This window comes from Coregonus clupeaformis, chromosome 18 (assembly GCF_020615455.1).
Source record: "Coregonus clupeaformis isolate EN_2021a chromosome 18, ASM2061545v1, whole genome shotgun sequence".
Taxonomy (NCBI): domain Eukaryota; kingdom Metazoa; phylum Chordata; class Actinopteri; order Salmoniformes; family Salmonidae; genus Coregonus; species Coregonus clupeaformis.
In genome coordinates this window covers 40,855,340-40,875,978 of record NC_059209.1, presented here as the reverse complement: position 1 = coordinate 40,875,978, position 20,639 = coordinate 40,855,340, and the positions used below count along the sequence as shown (strand labels likewise).

At 46.6% G+C, this 20,639-nt stretch overlaps 1 protein-coding gene across 1 annotated transcript; it reads left to right on the top strand.

Moving 5' to 3' along the window:
- The first annotated feature begins 9,451 nt into the window (after positions 1-9,451).
- Positions 9,452-12,993, top strand: LOC121587313 (heparan sulfate glucosamine 3-O-sulfotransferase 1). The gene is made up of 4 exons (XM_041904221.1): positions 9,452-9,790; positions 10,028-10,292; positions 10,475-10,649; positions 11,157-12,993. Exons 1-4 carry the CDS (start codon positions 9,557-9,559, stop codon positions 11,383-11,385), a joined length of 903 nt encoding a protein of 300 aa, XP_041760155.1. The 5' UTR covers positions 9,452-9,556; the 3' UTR covers positions 11,386-12,993.
- Positions 12,994-20,639: the final 7,646 nt, after the last annotated feature.

Genomic DNA, 20,639 nt, shown 5'->3' with positions numbered 1-20,639 from the left:
TGGAGGCTACTGAAGGAGTGTTGTATGGAATTGAAGCTCGTTTGGAGGTTTGTTAACACAGTGTCCAATGAAGGGCCAGATGTATACAAAATGGTGTCGTCTGCGTAGAGGTGGATCTGAGAGTCACCAGCAGCAAGAGCGACGTCATTGATATACACAGAGAAAAGAGTTGGCCCAAGAATTGAACCCTGTGGCACCCCCATAGAGACTGCCATAGGTCCAGACAACAGGCCCTCCGATTTGACACATTGAACTCTATCTGAGAAGTAGTTGGTGAACCAGGCGAGGCAGTCATTAGAGAAACCAAGGCTATTTAGTCTGCCAATAAGAATGCGGTGGTTGACAGAGTCGAAAGCCTTGGCCAGGTCAATGAAAACGGCTGCACAGTACTGTCTATTATCGATCGCGGTTATAATATCATTTAGGACCTTGAGCGTGGCTGAAGTGCACCCATGACCAGCTCGGAAACCGGATTGCATAGCAGAGAAGGTACGGTGGGATTCGAAATGGTTGGTGATCTGTTTGTTGACTTGGCTTTCAAAAACTTTTGAAAGGCAGGGCAGGATGGATATGGGTCTGTAACAGTTTGGATCTAGAGTGTCACCCCCTTTGAAGAGGGGGATGACCGCGGCAGCTTTCCAATCTCTGGGGATCTCAGACGTTACGAAAGAGAGGTTGAACAGGCTAGTAATAGGGGTTGCGACAATTTCGGCGGCTAGTTTTAGAAAGAAAGGGTCCAGATTGTCTAGTCCAGATGATTTGTAGGGGTCCAGATTTTGCAGCTCTTTTAGAACATCAGCTGTCTGGATTTGTGTGAAGGAGAAGCGGGGGGCATGGGCAAGTTGCAGCGGAGGGTGCAGAGCTGGTGGCCGGGGTAGTGGTAGCCAGGTGGAAAGCATGGCCAGCCGTAGCAAAATGCTTGTTGAAATTCTCGATTATTGTAGATTTATCGGTGGTGATAGTGTTTCCTAGCCTCAGTGCAGTGGGCAGCTGGGAGGAAGTGCTCTTATTTTCCATGGACTTTACAGTGTCCCAAAACTTTTGGAGTTAGTGCTACAGGATGCAAATTTCTGTTTGAAAAAGTTAGCCTTTGCTTTCCTAACTGCTTGTGTATATTGGTTCCTAACTTCCCTGAAAAGTTGCATATCACGGGGCTATTTGATGCTAATGCAGTACGCCACAGGATGTTTTTGTGCTGGTCAAGGGCAGTCAAGTCTGAGGAGAACCAGGGGCTATATCTGTTCTTAGTTCTGTATTTTTTGAATGGGGCATGTCTATTTAAGATTGAGAGGAAATTACTTTTAAAGAACAACCAGGCATCCTCTACTGACGGAATGAGATCTATATCCATCCAGGATACCTGGGCCAGGTCAATTAGGAAGGCCTGCTCGCTGAAGTGTTTTTGGGAGCGTTTGACAGTGATGAGGGGTGGTCGTTTGACCGCGGACCCGTTACGGACGCAGGCAATAAGGCAGTGATCGCTGAGATCCTGGTTGAAGACAGCGGAGGTGTATTTAGAGGGTAAGTTAGTCAGGATGATATCTATGAGGGTACCCATGTTTACGGATTTAGGGTTGTACCTGGTAGGTTCGTTGATAATTTGCGTGAGGTTGAGGGCATCTAGCTTGGATTGTAGGATGGCTGGGGTATTAAGCATATCCCAATTTAGGTCACCAAGCAGTACGAACTCTGAGGATAGATGGGGGGCAATCAGTTCACATATGGTGTCCAGGGCACAGCTGGGGGCTGAGGGGGGTCTGTAGCAAGCGGCAACAGTGAGAGATTTATTTCTGGAAAGGTGGATTTTTAGAACTAAAAGCTCAAACTGTTTGGGCACAGACCTGGATAGTATGATGGAGCTCTGCAGGCTATCTCTACAGTAGATTGCAACTCCACCCCCTTTGGCAGTTCTATCTAGACGGAAAATGTTATAGTTGGGGATGGAAATTTCAGAATTTTTGGTGGCCTTCCTAAGCCAGGATTCAGACACTGCTAGAACATCAGGGTTGGCGGAGTGTGCTAACGCAGTGAATAACTCAAACTTAGGAAGGAGGCTTCTGATATTTATGTGCAGAAAACCAAGACTTTTACGGTTACAGAAGTCAATAAATGATAGCTCCTGGGGAGTAGGAGTGATACTGGGGGCTGCAGGGCCTGGGTTAGCCTCTACATCACCAGAGGAACAGAGGAGGAGTAGAATAAGGATACGACTAAAGGCTTTAAGAACTGGTCTTCTAGTGCGTTGGGTACATAGAATAAAGGGGGCAGTTCTCCGGGCGTTGTAGAAAAGATTCAGGGCATTATGTACAGAAAAGGATATGGAAGGATATGAGTACAGTTCAGGTAATCCTAAGTGTTGGGTAACAATGAAAGAGATAGCATCATTGGAGGCATCGATTGAGCCGGTCTCGGCGTGTATGGGGGGAACAAAGGAACTATATGAGACAGTTTGAGAGGGACTAGGGGTTCTACATTGAAATTGTATAATAAGAACTAACCCAAACAGCAATAGGCAAGGCATAATTGACATAGGAGAGAGGCATAAAGCAGTCACGTGTTATTAGAGAGAGCTAAGACACAACTGGAAATAGCGATAACGTTTGGGCTAAGACTAAACAGAAAAAACAGGACAGAGTACCGTGTAAAGGAACAGTCCAGCAGGCATCAGCTGTGCAGCTGAGTGATCATAAGGTCCAGTGAACAGCAATATGTGAGTCCGAGAGCAGTTCAAATTGGTGCTTCAGCACAGCTAGCAGGGAGCTAGCAGGCTAGCTCAAGGCTAACTGGTGCTTGCTATATGGCAATGGTATCAGCCAGCAACAGGTTGCAGCTAGCTAGCTGGTTGTGATGATCCGGCGCTAGGGTCCAGTGATTCCGGCAGAAAGTCCAATAAGCTATGGGTCGATAGCACGCTGGGTCGATAGCACGCTGTGCAGACTGGCCGACGAATTGTCCAGGCTAGCTAGAGCTGGCTGGTGGATAGTGTAGGCCACGGACAAAGATGAAGACGCTAACAGTGACTAATAACACGTAGCCATTTAGTTGCAGCTAGCTAGCTGGTTGTGATGATCCGGCGCTAGGGTCCAGTGATTCCGGCAGAAAGTCCAATAAGCTATGGGTCGATAGCACGCTGGGTCGATAGCACGCTGTGCAGACTGGCCGACGAATTGTCCAGGCTAGCTAGAGCTGGCTGGTGGATAGTGTAGGCCACGGACAGTGGTGGAGACGCTAACGGTAACTAATAGCAGGTAGCCAATTCAGATTGCGGCTACACACGTTTCAGCTTACGGTTCTTGATGAAAGTTATAAAGAAATAATAGAATCCTTTCCACGTTGGGTGAGGCGGGTTGCAGGAGAGTATATTTAGTTAAAGAGTGAAAGTAAAAAATTTAGAAATATAGACAAAAAAAACAAGAAACGGGATATTTACACAGGACGAAAAATAAAAGCGACCGTACTGCTACGCCATCTTGGAGAGAAGGGTTAGGGTCAGAGAGAGGGGGGGGGGGTCATTAGCAGGGTTAGGGTCAGAGAGAGAGAGGGGGTCATTAGCAGGGTTAGGGTCAGAGAGAGAGAGGGGGGGTCATTAGAGAAGACAAAGATGGCATAGCAGTGCGGTCGTGTATTATGTTGTGTCCTCGTCTAAATAGCCTGTTTTTTTGTATTTTTTCGTATATATTTCTCTATCTCACTTTCCATCCTTAACTAAATATACTTTCCTGCAACCCGCCTAACCCAATGTGGAACGGATTCTATTATTTCTTCATACCTTTTATCAAGAACCCACGGCTGAAACTAGCCAGCTAGCCAGCTAACTAGCTACTTGCTATTAGCCACTGTTAGCGGTCTTCACCACTGTCCGTGGCCTGCACTACCTACCAGCCAGCTCTAGCCTGGACAATTATCGGCCAGTCTGCACAGCGTGCTATCGACCCAGAGCATTTCGGATTTTCTGCCGGAATCACTGAATCACTGGACCTTAACACCGGATCATCACAACTAGCTAGCTGCAACCGAATGGATGTTGTTGTTGGCTAATCACCACTTGTCCCAAAGCTAGCACCAGTTAGCCTTGAGCTAGCCTCGAGTCAGGCCCATTTCCCGGCTATCCACCTCTCTGTCAACCGGACGGGACCTCCTAGTGTCGACACGGAGCCCGCCGATCCATCACGACTGGTCTGCCGACGTAATCGTCTGATATGGTTTCAACAGGCTTCCCGTTGCGATGACCACGAAGATCCATCTGCTAGCACTGGCCCGCTAGCACGCGCAATCAACATCCATGCCTCCTGCTCGCCTGTGCTGTAGCAGCCTACGAACTGCTTCCGGACGTACCTATTGCTGTTCACTGGACCTTATGATCACTCAGCTGCACATCTGATGCCCGCTGGACTGTTCCTTTACATGGTCCCCCATCCTGTTTATCTGTTTAGCCTCAGCCCAAACCTTCGTCGCCATTACCAGTTGTTGTCTTAGCCCTCTCGAATAACACCTGTGATTGCGTTATGCCTCTCTCCCATGTCAATATGCCTAGCCTATTGCTGTTTGGGTTAGTTGTTATTGTACTATTTCACTGTAAAGCCCCCAGTCCCGCTCAACCTGCCTCAGAAAGCTTCTTTCTCCCACCCCCCATACATGCGGAGACCGGCTCAATCGGTACTTCCAGTGATGCTATCTCTTTCATCGTTACCCACTGTACTCATATCCTTCCATATCGTTGTCTATACATAATGCCCTGAATCTATTCTACAACGCCCGGAAATCTGCCCCGTTTATTCTCTGTACCCAACACACTAGAAGACCAGTTCTTAAAGCCTTTAGCTGTATACTTATTCTATTCCTCCTCTGTTCCTCTGGTGATGTAAAGGTTAACCCAGGCCCTGTAGCCCCCAGTATCACTCCTACTCCCCAGGCGCTATCATTTGTTGACTTATGTAACCGTAAAAGCCTTGGTTTCTTGCATGTTAACATCAGAAGCCTCCTCCCCAAGTTTGAGTTATTCACTGCGTTAGCACACTCTGCCAACCCTGATGTTCTAGCAGTTTCTGAATCCTGGCTTAGGAAGGCCACCAAAAATACAGACATTTCCATCCCGAACTACAACATTTTCCGTCTAGATAGAACTGCCAAAGGGGGCGGAGTTGCAACTTACTGTAGAGATAGCCTGCAGAGCTCTATCATACTATCCAGGTCTGTGCCCAAACAGTTTGAGCTTCTACTTCTAAAAATCCACCTTTCCAGAAATAAGTCTCTCACTGTTGCCGCTTGCTACAGACCCCCTCAGCCCCCCAGTTGTGCCCTGGACACCATTTGTGAATTGCTTGCCCCCCATCTATCCTCAGAGTTCGTACTGCTTGGTGACCTAAACTGGGATATGCTTAACACCCCGGCTGTCCTACAATCTAAACTAGATGCCCTCAATCTCAAACAAATTATCAAGGAACCTACCAGGTACAACCCTAAATCCATAAACATGGGCACCCTCATAGATATCATCCTGACTAATTTACCCTCTAAATACACCTCTGCTGTCTTCAACCAGGATCTCAGCGATCACTGCCTCATTGCCTGCGTCTGTAATGGGTCCGCGGTCAAACAACCACGCCTCATCACTGTCAAACGCTCCCTAAAACACTTCAGCGAGCAGGCCTTTCTAATTGACCTGGCCCGGGTATCCTGGATGGATATTGACCTCATTCCGTCAGTAGAGGATGCCTGGATGTTCTTCAAAAGTGCTTTCCTCTCCATCTTCAATAAGCATGCCCCATTCAAAAAATTCAGAACTAAGAACAGATATAGCCCCTGGTTCACCCCAGACTTTACTTCCCTTGACCAGCACAAAAACATCCTGTGGCGTACTGCATTAGCATCGAACAGCCCCTGCGATATGCAACTTTTCAGGGAAGACAGGAACCAATATACATAATCAGTTAGGAAAGCAAAGGCTAGCTTTTTCAAACAGAAATTTGCATCCTGTAGCACTAACTCCAAAAAGTTTTGGGACTTAGTAAAACTAAATGCATGCTCTTCAATCGAACGCTGCTTGCACCCACCCGCCCGACTAGAATCACTACTCTCGGCGGGTCTGACTTAGAATATGTGGACAACTACAAATACCTAGGTGTCTGGTTAGACCGTAAACTCTCCTTCCAGACTCACATTAAGCATCTCCAATCCAAAGTTAAATCTAGAATTGGCTTCCTGTTTCGCAACAAAGCCTTCTTCACTCATGCTGCTAAACATACCCTCGTAAAACTGACTATCCTACCGATCCTTGACTTCGGCGATGTCATTTACAAAATCCAACACATTAGCAAGGTTAGGGTCAGAGAGAGGGGGGGTCATTAGCAGGGTTAGGGTCAGAGAGAGAGAAGGGGGGTCATTAGCAGGGTTAGGGTCAGAGAGAGGGGGGGACATTAGCAGGGTTAGGGTCAGAGAGAGAGGGGGGGTCATTACCAAGGTTAGGGTCAGAGAGAGAGGGGGGTCATTAGCAGGGTTAGGGTCAGAGAGAGAGAGGGGGTCATTAGCAGGGTTAGGGTCAGAGAGAGAGAGGGGGGGTCATTAGCAGGGTTAGGGTCAGAGAGAGAGAGGGTCATTAGCAGGGTTAGGGTCAGAGAGAGAGGGGGGGTCATTAGCAGGGTTAGGGTCAGAGAGAGGGAGGGTTATTAGCAGGGTTAGGGTCAGAGAGAGAGAGAGAGAGAGGGTCATTAGCAGGGTTAGGGTCAGAGAGAGGGGGGGGTCGTTAGCAGGGTTAGGGTCAGAGAGAGAGAGGGTCATTAGCAGGGTTAGGGTCAGAGAGAGAGGGGGGGTCATTAGCAGGGTTAGGGTCAGAGAGAGAGGGGGGTCATTAGCAGGGTTAGGGTCAGAGAGAGAGAGGGGGGTCATTAGCAGGGTTAGGGTCAGAGAGAGAGAGAGGGGGTCATTAGCAGGGTTAGGGTCAGAGAGAGAGGGGGGTCATTAGCAGGGTTAGGGTCAGAGAGAGAGAGGGGTTCATTAGCAGGGTTAGGGTCAGAGAGAGAGAGGGGGTCATTAGCAGGGTTAGGGTCAGAGAGAGGGGGTACCATTAGCAGGGTTAGGGTCAGAGAGAGAGGGTCATTAGCAGGGTTAGGGTCAGAGAGAGAGGGGGGGTCATTAGCAGGATTAGGGTCAGAGAGAGAGGGGGGGTCATTAGCAGGGTTAGGGTCAGAGAGAGAGGGGGGGTCATTAGCAGGGTTAGGGTCAGAGAGAGAGAGGGGGTCATTAGCAGGGTTAGGGTCAGAGAGGGGGGGTCATTAGCAGGGTTAGGGTCAGAGAGAGAGGGGGGTCATTAGCAGGGTTAGGGTCAGAGAGAGAGAGGGGGTCATTAGCAGGGTTAGGGTCAGAGAGGGGGGGTCATTAGCAGGGTTAGGGTCAGAGAGAGAGGGTGGGTCATTAGCAAGGTTAGGGTCAGAGAGAGAGAGGGGGTCATTAGCAGGGTTAGGGTCAGAGAGAGGGGGGTCATTAGCAGGGTTAAGGTGAGAGAGAGAGGGGGGGTCATTAGCAGGGTTAGGGTCAGAGAGAGAGAGGGGGGTCATTAGCAGGGTGGAAGTGAAGCAGAATGCGCTGCCGCTAGACAGGAGGGGAATACTCCAGTCACCAGGGAGGCTAAACACACACTTAACACACACACACAGTCAGACAGATAGTTGGAAACATTACTACACAATACTAACAACAAAAGCTGTGTGTTTGATATTATTAGAGAACAAAGTAATAGCCACCACTTCCAGAGTAACTAGTAGAAACATCCGGACACACCCTTCAGCCTTGATAGGTGACTTGATGATGAACTTAATAGTGATCATGAAGAGAGACTCAAAGAGGCAGCAGGCAGGGAGAGGACGTCTCAAGAGGTCTGGGAGAGAGGTCGGGGGGAGCGACAAAGTTCCCCTAAGGTGCAATTATTGAGGAACAGAACACTTAGACAGATTCCTCTCCAGGACCACACATGCACACACAAACACACACACACTGAACACACACTGAACACAAACACACACACACACACAACAAGGTAATTAATAAGTCAGCCACATCAGGCTGGCCTGGACAGGGCAACAACGACAACAGAGACAAACACAACAGCGTCAGAGGAAGGATAATGTTATGACACTGCTGTGCAGTGATGATGTTCAGGCCTAGTGAACACAGACTTTAAACAACCCCCTAGACACCATGTCAACATGGTGCCTGGACTTTGCAATCTCTCTCTACAATTCACCCCTTCCATGACTGGTTACTTGCCTGTTGAGGACAAGTGACAGGCAGCACCCATCACCTCTCTGTTCCACAGGCCAGGACCCTTTGAGTAGTCCCCGTGTAGCTCAGTTGGTAGAGCATGGCGCTTGCAACGCCAGGGTTGTGGGTTCGTTTCCCACGGGGGGCCAGAATGAAAATGTATGCACTCACTAACTGTAAGTCGCGCTGGATAAGAGCGTCTGCTAAATGACTAAAATGTAAATGTAAATCTAAATAGTGTGATTTTTTTTTTTTCTAACGTTAGTCCATGTCCATGTATTTCAGTGTCTATGATTGCCATGTGGGTAAAACTTGAACTTGAACTTTTACCTTGACATTGTGCCAAATAGTTAGTTTTTTCATTCATTGAATAACAGAATAAACATTTTTTGACAGGTGGAAAATAACACATCATTTATTTATTTGCAGGCTCTACATTGAAGACTCCTGGATCCTGAATCTGTGTTATCAAGGAGCCCCAATCCACCTCATCCCAGCCCCCAAGCCCCCAGTGTGTATCCTCCTATACCTAGTGTGTGTGTGTCCTCCTATACCCAGTGTGTGTGTCCTCCTATACCCAGTGTGTGTGTCCTCCTATACCCAGTGTGTGTGTGTCCTCCTATACCCAGTGTGTGTGTGTCCTCCTATACCCAGTGTGTGTGTCCTCCTATACCCAGTGTGTGTGTACCCTCCTATACCCAGTGTGTGTATCCTCCTATACCCAGTGTGTGTGTGTCCTCCTATACCCAGTGTGTGTGTGTCCTCCTATACCCAGTGTGTGTGTACCCTCCTATACCCAGTGTGTGTATCCTCCTATACCCAGTGTGTGTGTCCTCCTATACCCAGTGTGTGTGTGTCCTCCTATACCCAGTGTGTGTATCCTCCTATACCCAGTGTGTGTGTCCTCCTACACCCAGTGTGTGTGTCCTCCTATACCCAGTGTGTGTATCAACCTATACCCAGTGTGTGTGTCCTCCTATACCCAGTGTGTGTGTGTCCTCCTATACCCAGTGTGTGTGTGTCCTCCTATACCTAGTGTGTGTGTGTCCTCCTATACCCAGTGTGTGTGTCCTCCTATACCCAGTGTGTGTGTATCCTCCTATACCCAGTGTGTGTGTGTGTCCTCCTATACCCAGTGTGTGTATCAACCTATACCCAGTGTGTGTGTCCTCCTATACCCAGTGTGTGTATCAACCTATACCCAGTGTGTGTGTCCTCCTATACCCAGTGTGTGTGTCCTCCTATACCCAGTGTGTGTGTACCCCTTGCCCCATCTCTTCTTCTCATCCAGTCCACCACCATGCTGTGGACTGTCCTCCTAGCCCTGCTGGTTCTCCTCCTACTGCAGACCCAGCTATGTGTCTGTCTACGGGAGCTCAGAGCAGCCGGCTCTTCCTCCCCCCCCTCTCGCTCTCGTAATGCCACCCAGCAGCGCCTACCCGGAGCCATCATCATCGGCGTGCGTAAAGGTGGCACCAGGGCCCTTCTAGAGATGCTCAACCTCCATCCGGACGTAGAGGTGGCCAAAGCTGAGGTAATGACAAACAGAAGCATCATCAGCATCATCATAACTTCGTTTGTAAAGCACTTTCACACTTTACACTATTATAATGAAAATAGTCATGCAGCATAACAGAATGAAAGAACAAGATAAAATCCTAGAATACAGACTGTACATTGGTGTGTACAATGAAAATACACAATAAAAGACTAAACAAATACAATAAAAATTGTATAAGACATTAAACAACTCTACATACTTTCTTTTAAGGTGCACTACTTCAACATGGAAGAGCACTACCGGCGGGGGCTGGCGTGGTACCGTGCCCAGATGCCTTTCACCCTGCCTGGACAGCTGACGGTAGAGAAGACCCCTGGATACTTTGCCTCTCCCCAGGTCCCAGAGCGGGTCTGGGAGATGAATCCTGCTGTCCGACTACTGCTGATAGTCCGCGACCCCGCCGAGCGCCTCGTCTCCGACTATACCCAGGTCCTTCACAACCGCGTGACCCGCCACAAGCCCTACCAGCCTCTAGGTAGGTAGCCCAGTAACCGAAAGGTTCGAGTCCTGGGCTAGGCGATGACAATGTGGGGAATGAACTAGCTATACTGTATTTGGGGACCACATCAACCAAATGGACAATAAAGTATCCTATTCCATTATTAATACAGTATTATAATATTATTTTCTACTGTATTCTATTGTATTTTATTGTAGAGGAGTTGCTGTTCCGGCAGGGCCACATCAACCCGGCCTACAAGGCGCTGCAGAGGAGCCTGTACCACCAGCACCTGGACCGCTGGTTGGATGTGTTCCCCAGGGAGCAGGTCCACGTGGTGGATGGAGAGGCCCTCATCAGACACCCCTTCCCGGAGCTCCGCAGGGCCGAGAGGTATCACAAAACCTAATGAGAGAGAGAGACAGAGAGAGAGAGAGAGAGAGAGAGAGATACATAATATGACATTTGAAATGTCTTTATTCTTTTGAAACTTCTGAGTGTAATGTTTACTGTTAATATTTATTGTTTATTTCACTTTTGTTTACTATGTACTTCACTTGCTTTGGCAATGTTAACACACATTTCCCATGCCAATAAAGCCCTTAAATTGAATTGAAATTGAAATTGAGAGACAGAGACAGAGAGAGAGAGAGAGAGAGAGAGAGAGAGAGAGAGAGAGAGAGAGAGAGAGAGAGAGAGAGAGAGAGAGAGAGAGAGAGAGAGAGAGAGAGAGAGAGAGAGAGAGAGAGAGAGAGAGAGAGAGAGAGAGAGAGAGAGAGAGAGAGAGAGAGAGAGAGAGAGAGAGAGAGAGAGAGAGAGAGAGAGAGAGAGGTCATGCTGCCAAATGAATGAACTAATTGAGGACATTAATGTTTTCTAATCTATCTATCTAATCTATAGGTTCCTGGACCTTCCCCCGCGCATCGCTCCCTCCAACTTCTACTTCAACACCACTAAAGGTTTCTACTGCCTCCTCTCTGCCGGGGGACATGACAAATGTCTGGATGAGTCCAAGGGGAGGCCCCACGCTCCTCTCAGCTCACAGGCCTTCAGGAAGCTGTGTCGATACTTCAGAGAACCCAACAGGCTGTTCTTTGAGATGGTGGGGCGCTCCTTCTGCTGGTGCTGACCTGATAGGGACAGAGCACAGAGAGGAGAAATTGGAAATATTGGCCCATAATAACAATATTTGTCCAAAATTGTACCTTATTATCAGTGTGCCGTTTGTCCAAAAGGCCAACAGTGAAGATACCATAGCCTGTGTGAAGTTGCTGTTAGCTTGCTTGAATGCTTGATGGTCCTGTGTGGCTCAGTTGGTAGAGCACGGCGCTTACAACACCAAGGTTAAATTCCACAACTGTCGCTGTGGATAAGAGTGTCTGGACTTTAGAGATCTCTACGTTTTAAATGTACTGTCAATGAGCTTCACCAAGCCAAAACCCTGGGAGTAAGCAGCATCCCAAGGAAAGACTGTATAAGATGACAAACCCTCAATGAGGGACACACAGAACTACCCATAGAAATACATGATGGGTACATTCAATATGGCCGCTGCTCTACCCATCACAGAACCATAACCATTCTAGTGATTAAATGTTTATGGTACTACCTGCTGGAGAACATGAACTGAAGTGCCCATTCTGTGATACTGTATGCCTGGTGGTCCTAATACTGCCTGATCATGACTATTTCTGATGCCTGTCACCGTGGGCCTTGGCTTACAGGGCTGAACACTGTCTGATGCACCAGCTGCCATGAAATCAAGTGTCAGAAAGGAACTACAATAACCTGTGCCATACAATTGTATCATGAACAATCAGGACACATATTTTTTACAAAAAAACTCTGGAAAGACAATATCTGTAGCTCCTTCTTTGTAATTTTGACGTTCATTCAAATAAGTTTTAGAGCAGACACTGTTAGAAGAAACAGATTAGTTCTAGAACAGACACTGTTAGTAGAAACAGAAGAGTTCTAGAACAGACACTGTTAGTAGAAACAGATGAGTTCTAGAACAGACACTGTTAGAAGAAACAGATGAGTTCTAGAGCAGACACTGTTAGAAGAAACAGATGAGTTCTAGAACAGATACTGTTAGAAGAAACAGATGAGTTCTAGAACAGACACTGTTAGAAGAAACAGATGAGTTCTAGAACAGACACTGTTAGAAGAAACAGATGAGTTCTAGAACAGACACTGTTAGAAGAAACAGATGAGTTCTAGAACAGACACTGTTAGAAGAAACAGATGAGTTCTAGAACAGACACTGTTAGAAGAAACAGATGAGCTCTACAACAGACAGTTAGAAGAAATGTATAAGTGTACAGAATAATGTTTTGAAATGAGATTGGGGCTACTATGAACTGATGCTATTTTTTGCACTATGAACTGATGTTTAAATGCATAAAAGGTCAGTCTATATCTGTAGAACTACTGTGGCAATCTGAAGCTATTTCAAACTGTCTGACGTTTTAGACTGCGTACCATTTTCACTGAACTGTTTACCATTGCACAAAGTATGCCTGTGAGCAAAAAATAATGTTCTCATCTCGATAATCATGTTTGCTTCTAGTGTTATTGTTTTATTACTCTCATATTTGACTTTCAAATGTTCAATAGAAATGTATTTATGGGGGGATTGTTGAATTTAGATTTAAAATGTAGATTTCAAGAAGTTTGAGATGTAATGTATTGTATGTTTTTCTTCTTCAATAAATGTACTGTGGTGATACCTTAACCTGGAATACAGAACAATATTTGATAGAATAGGCTCACTCAATAAACAATAATCTCTCTTTAGCTATGGGTTTGTGTGTGTGTGTGTGTGTGTGTTTTGGCAGTAAGTCCAACCAGCCTCACAACCGCAGACCACCTGTAACCACACCAGCCCAGGACCTCCTCATCTGGCTTCTTCACCTGCGGGAACACCTGAGACCAGCCACCCGGACAGCTGATGAAACTAAGGAGTATTCCTGTCTGTAATAAAGCCCTTTTATGGGGAAAAACGTATTCTGATTGGCTGGGCCTGGCTCCGCAGTGGGTGGGCATGGCCCCCATGTGGGTGGGCTTATGCCCTCCCATGGCTGCACCCCTGCCCAGTCATGTGAAATCCATAGATTAGGGCCTAATGAATGTATTTCAATTGACTGATTTCCTTATATGAACTGTAATGTTGCATGTTGCGTTAATATTTTTGTTCAGTATACATTATCATATAGGCTCATGTGATACAACGTACCCTATATGTGTGATCGTGGTCAAACCACATTCTCTATGATTATTATTGCTAATGACAGTGTAGTCATTGTTCAAGTCATTTTAACTGTCCTACTGCACATCAAAGGAGTGATTGTGCTTTGATAGCTGTCTCTGGTGTAACACTGGATAAACCTGTAGATAAACCTTTTGACTGTCATCAGGACGACAGAAGAAGGTTCATCTCTGGGTCAGGAGAGAGTGTGTGTGTGTGTGTGCGCGCGTGTGTGTGTGTGTGTGTGTTTGGAGAGAGAGAGAGAGAGAGAGAGAGAGAGAGAGAGAGAGAGAGAGAGAGAGAGAGAGAGAGAGAGAGAGAGAGAGAGAGAGAGAGAGAGAGAGAGAGAGAGAGAGAGAAAGAGAGAGACCCCACACGAACAGACCCCGCAGTGCCCCAGGACAACAACAACAACAACAACAACAACAACAACAACAACACAATTAGACCCAACCAAATCATGAGAAGACAAAAAGAGAATTACTTGACACATTGGAAAGAACAAACAAAAAAACAGAGCAAACTAGAATGCTATTTGGCCCTAAACAGAGAGTACACAGTGGCAGAATACATGACCACTGTGACTGACCCAAACTTAAGGAAAGCTTTGACTATGTACAGACTCAGTGAGCATAGCCTTGCTATTGAGAAAGGCAGCCGTAGGCAGACCTGGCTCTCAAGAGAAGACAGGCTATGTGCACACTGCCCACAAAATAAGGTGGAAACTGAGCTGCACTTCCTAACCTCCTGCCAGAGACACATATTTCCCTCAGATTACAGAGATCCACAAAGAATTCGAAAAACAAACCCAATTTTGATAAACTCCCTTATCTACTGGGTGAAAAACCACAGTGTGCCATCACAGCTGCAATATTTGTGACCTGTTGCCACAAGAAAAGGGCAACCAGTGAAGAACAAACACCATTGTAAATACAACCCATATTAATGTTTATTTATTTTCACATTTGTACTTTAACTATTTGCACATAGATACATAATATGACATTTGAAATGTCTTTATTCTTTCGGAACTTCTGAGTGTAATGTTTACTGTTAATATTTATTATTTATTTCACTTTTGTTTACTATCTACTTCACTTGCTTTGGCAATGTTAACATACATTTCCCATGCCAATAAAACCCTTAAATTGAATTGAATTGAAATTGAATTGAGAGAGAGAGAGGACATCCATATTGCATTTCTCAAGTCCCTCATAGCACTGACACAACCCCCCAGCATTAGGTATGTAAATAGCGCCACCTGCTGTCACATTACAATACTGACTTTAACTGTCATCTCACAGAAAAACCCTGCAGAGGTTCCTTTTGGTCTATTGGGTGTATTATAGTTTCATTTCCCAATTATAAAATGAATAGCTTAATGTAATGTTTTGACACTTTTTTGGGTACAACAAATACACTCCCTAAGTATTTATTTGGACAGTGGAGCTAAAAGGTGCACATGTGTCTCCATACTCCAGCATTTTGGATTTGAGATCAAATATTTCACATGAATGTCACCTTTTATTTGAGGTTATTTTCATACATACCGTTTAGAAATGAAATAACGTTATGTATCTAGTCCCCACATTTGAATATATATATTTTTGATAATTATTTGAACAAATTCACTTATAGTGTATTTAAGTAGTCAAACGTTCAGTATTTGGTCCCATATGCATTGTTGGATGCATTTGCAGTTTGTTTTGGTTGTTTTTTCAGATTATGTTTTGCCCAATAGGAACTGAATGATGAACAATGTATTGTGTCATTTTGGAGTCACTTTTATTGTAAATAAGAATATAATATGTTTCTGAACACATCTACATTAATGTGGATGCTACCATGATTATGGCTAATCATGAATTAATCGTGAATAATGATGACTGAGAAAGTTACAGCGGAACAAAGATCATACCCCCCAAAAAAAAAAAAAAAAATGGGGCCCTGACAAAAAATTTAACTGCTAACCTGTTATTGTAAAGGTGCGAGGTTAGCATGTTTTAGTAACTTGCTCACTCATCATTATTCACAATTAATGCATGGTTATCCGTAATCATGGTAGCATCCACATTAATGTAGAAGTGTTCAGAAACATCTTCTATTCTTATTTACTATAAAAGTGACTCCAAAATGGCACAATACATTATTTACCATCCATTTCTATTGGGCAAAACATAATCTGAAACACAAACAAAACAAACTGCAAATGCATCCAACAAGTTTGTAGAGTCACAAGCTTGATGTAGTCAATGTGTGCTATGAATAAGGGACCAAATACTAAACCTTCAAAATAGGTAATACACTATAAGTGAATTTGTCCAAATACTTATGACATCTTCAATGGGGGGACTAAACAGTAAAACAGATATATCAAAAAAAGACCCTCAAATAAAAGGTGACATTCTGTACTTTCGCCTCATATAAAACATTTGATCTCAAATCCAAAATGCTAGAGTATACAGGCAAATGAAAAGTTTCAGTTTCACTGTCCAAATAAATAAGTAGGGGAGTGTCCATAAAGTGGCAGTAGTTATTATTAAAGAGTTCCAAAAAAAGTCCCACAGAACACCAACCGTTTCAATACACCAACACCAGGGTGCAGGATGCAACGTTTTGGAATGTTCAGAAAGACATATGCTGTGTAGAATAAAAATGACTTTCTGACATGTAGAAATAAGGAATCACGTCAGCTCTATTCATGGCATTTCTAACTGTTTTTCGAACAATGTTTGGCTACTGAAAGTGGCCCTGACAAACATGAAAATGGCCCTGACAAACATGAACGTGGCCCTGACAAACATCAACGTGGCCCTGACAAACATGAACATGGCCATGACAAACATGAACGTGGCCCTGACAAACATCAACGTGGCCCTGACAAACATCAACGTGGCCCTGACAAACATCAACGTGGCCCTGACAAGCATGAACGTGGCCCTGAAAAACATAAACGTGGCCATGACAAACATGAACGTGGCCCTGCCAAACATCAACGTGGCCCTGACAAACATCAACGTGGACCTGACAAACATGAACGTGGCCCTGACAAACATGAACGTGGCCCTGACAAACATCAACGTGGCCCTGACAAACATGAACGTGGCCCTGACAAACATGAACGTGGCCCTGACAAACATCAACGTGGCCCTGACAAACATCAACGTGGCCCTGACAAACATCAACGTGGCCCTGACAAACATAAACTTGGCCATGACAAACATTAATGTGGCTCTGACAAACATTAACGTGGCCCTGACAAACATCAACGTGGCCCTGACAAACATCATCGTGGACCTGACAAACATCAATGTGGCCCTGACAAACATCAACGTGGCCCTGACAAACATCAACGAGGTCCTGACAAACCATAAATTTCTATTGGGCAAAACATAATCTGAAACACAACCAAAACAAACTGCAAATGCATCCAACAAGTTTGTAGAGTCACAAGCTTGATGTAGTCATTGTGTGCTATGAATATGGGACCCAATACTAAACCTTCAACATAGGTAATACACTATAAGTGAATTTGTCCAAATACTTATGACATCTTCAATGGGGGGACTAGGTAGTGCATTCACTTCTAAACAGTAAAACAGATATATTAAAAAAAGACCCTCAAATAAAAGGTGACATTCTGTACTTTCGCCTCATATAAAACATTTGATCTCAAATCCAAAATGCTAGAGTATATAGGCAAATGAAAAGTTTCAGTTTCACTGTCCAAATAAATAAGTAGGGGAGTGTCCATAAAATGGCAGTAGTTAGTATTAAAGAGTTCCAAAAAAAGTCCCACAGAACACCAACCGTTTCAATACACCAACACCAGGGTGCAGGATGCAAAGTTTTGGGATGTTCAGAAAGACATATGCTATGTAGAATAAAAATGACTTTCTGACATGTAGAAATAAGGAATCACGTCAGCGCTATTCATGGCATTTCTAACTGTTTTTCTAACAATGTTTGGCTACTGAAAGTGGCCCTGACAAACTTGAAAATGGCCCTGACAAACATGAACGTGGCCCTGACAAACATCAATGTGGCCCTGACAAACATCAACGTGGCCCTGACAAACATCAACGTGGCCCTGACAAACAACATCGTGGCCCTGACAAACACCAACGTGGCCCTGACAAACATCAATGTATATATAGTACACCACGTAATACCCATTAAACCTAGCGGTCAAACACAGAAATGGTTCTAATCTTCTTTCCACCGTTCATTTTTCACATCGTGAATTTTACAAACACTTAAGTATGTGTTTGGTGTAGGCTTACCTTGGCGTGACGTTTTGATAACCGTGTAATTCTCTCTCAGACAAGGCGAGTTTTATCAATATATTCATCTCAATTTACTCTCAATAATTTGAAATGCAAATTAGCAACAGGTAAGACCTCAGCAAAACTACAAATTCCTGCAGGAAGCTCCTGCACGTCAATGTCAGCTACCGTTCACCAGCGCGATCAGAGACCTGTACCCAATCCATGATGAATCCATGTGCTGTATTGAAATTAATAAAGTGTTGAACTTCTTCCGTTCCCTTTCTCTGTCTCAGCTAGCTACAGTGAGGGAAAAAAGTATTTGATCCCTTGCTGATTTTGTACGTTTGCCCACTGCCAAAGACATGATCAGTCTATAATTTTAATGGTAGGTTTATTTGAACAGTGAGAGACAGAATAACAACAACAAAATCCAGAAAAAAGCATGTAAAAAATGTTATAAATTGATTTGCATTTTAATGAGGGAAATAAGTATTTGACCCCTCTGCAAAACATGACTTAGTATTTGGTGGCAAAACCCTTGTTGGCAATCACAGAGGTCAGACGTTTCTTGTAGTTGGCCACCAGGTTTGCACACATCTCAGGAGGGATATTTTCCCACTCCTCTTTGCAGATCTTCTCCAAGTCATTAAGGTTTTGAGGCTGACGTTTGGCAACTCGAACCTTCAGCTCCCTCCACAGATTTTCTATGGGATTAAGGTCTGGAGACTGGCTAGGCCACTCCAGGACCTTAATGTGCTTCTTCTTGAGCCACTCCTTTGTTGCCTTGGCCGTGTGTTTTGGGTCATTGTCATGCTGGAATACCCATCCACAATCCATTTTCAATGCCCTGGCTGAGAGAAAGAGGTTCTCACCCAAGATTTGACGGTACATGGCCCCGTCCATCGTCCCTTTGATGCGGTGAAGTTGTCCTGTCCCCTTAACAGAAAAACACCCCCAAAGCATAATGTTTCCACCTCCATGTTTGACAGTGGGGATGGTGTTCTTGTGGTCATAGGCAGCATACTGTCACACCCTGGCTATGGGACTCTAGTTGTTGAGCCAGGGTGTGTTTGTTCTATGTGGTGTGTTTCTATGTTGGGGGTTCTAGTTCGTCTATTTCTATGTTTTGCCTGAGTGACTCCCAATCAGAGGCAACGAGTGTCAGCTGTTGGCTGGTTGTCTCTGATTGGGAGCCATATTTAAACTGTATGTTTTCCCTTTGTGTTTGTGGGTTTTTGTTCCGTGTTCGGTCATTGTCACCGTGGACTTCACGAGTCGTTTCTTGTTTTGTTTATTGTGTAGATTATTACTAAAGATAATAAAGTTCACCATGTTCGTTCAACACGCTGCGCATTGGTCTCTCCCTGACGATCGTGACAGAAAAACCCACCATACCAGGACCAAGCAGCGTGTCCAGGAGCAGGCAGCCTGGACATGGGAGGAGATATTTGACGGGAAAGGGTCCTGGACCTGGGAGGAGATCCTGGCCGGGATGGATCGCCGGCCATGGAGTGAGACAGTTGAGAGGCGACGGAGAGAGGAGCAACGGCGTAAGCAGTGTCAGCGTCGGACGGTCGAGAGGCAACCCCAAAAAAATTTTTAGGGGGGCACACGGCAGGGGCGACTGGGCAGCAGGAGGCTGCCACAGGGCGATTAGGTGAGGAGGCCACCAGGCTAAGGGGGGCTACTGGCCCAGAGGAGCAGGAGTTAGTGTTGCAGAGGATGGAGCTATTGGAGGCGATAAGGGAAAGGGTGAGAAATGAGGCACGGCGAGAGGAACTCGGTAGGCAGCTGAGGGAGCGGAGGGTTATGATGAAACCCAGTCCCGCTCCTCACACCAAGCAAGTGGTGTGCGTCACCAGTCCGGTCCGGCCCGTTCCTGCTTCCCGCACTAAGTGTACGGTGCGCGTCGCCAGCCCGGCCCGGCCTGTCCCTGCTCCACGCACCAAGCCTACGGTGTGCGTCGCCAGCCCAGCCCGGCCTGTCCCTGCTCCACGCACCAAGCCTACGGTGTGCGTCGCCAGCCCGGCCCGGCCTGTCCCTGCTCCACGCACCAAGCCTACGGTGTGCGTCGCCAGCCCAGCCCGGCCTGTCCCTGCTCCACGCACCAAGCCTACGGTGTGCGTCGCCAGCCCAGTCCGGCCTGTCCCTGCTCCACGCACCAAGCCTACGGTGTGCGTCGCCAGCCCAGCCCGGCCTGTCCCTGCTCCACGCACCAAGCCTATGGTGTGCGTCGCCAGCCCAGCCCGGCCTGTCCCTGCTCCACGCACCAAGCCTACGGTGTGCGTCGCCAGCCCAGCCCGGCCTGTCCCTGCTCCACGCACCAGGCCTACGGTGTGCGTCGCCAGCCCAGCCCGGCCTGTCCCTGCTCCACGCACCAAGCCTACGGTGCGCGTCGCCAGCCCGGCCCGGCCTGTTCCTGCCACTCGCACCAAGTCTACGGTGCTCGTCGCCAGCCCGGCCCGGCCTGTTCCTGCCACTCGCACCAAGCCAGGGGTGCGAGTCGTCAGCCTGGTCCAGCCCGTTCCTGCTACTCGCACCAAGCCAGGGGTGCGAGTCGTCAGCCTGGTCCAGCCCGTTCCTGCCACTCGCACCAAGCCAGGGGTGCGAGTCGTCAGTCCGGTTGAGGCCCGTTCGGCTCCACGCACCAAGCCAGGGGTGCGCATCGTCAGCCCGGTCCGGCCCGTTGCTGCTCCACGCACCAAGCCAGGGGTGCGAGTCGTCAGTCCGGTGAGGCCCGTTCCGGCTCCACGCACCAAGTCAGGGGTACGTATCGTCAGCCCGGTCCGGCCCGTTGCTGCTCCACGCACCAAGCCAGGGGTGCGCATCGTCAGCCAGGTCCGGTCCTTTCCTGCCTCACGCACC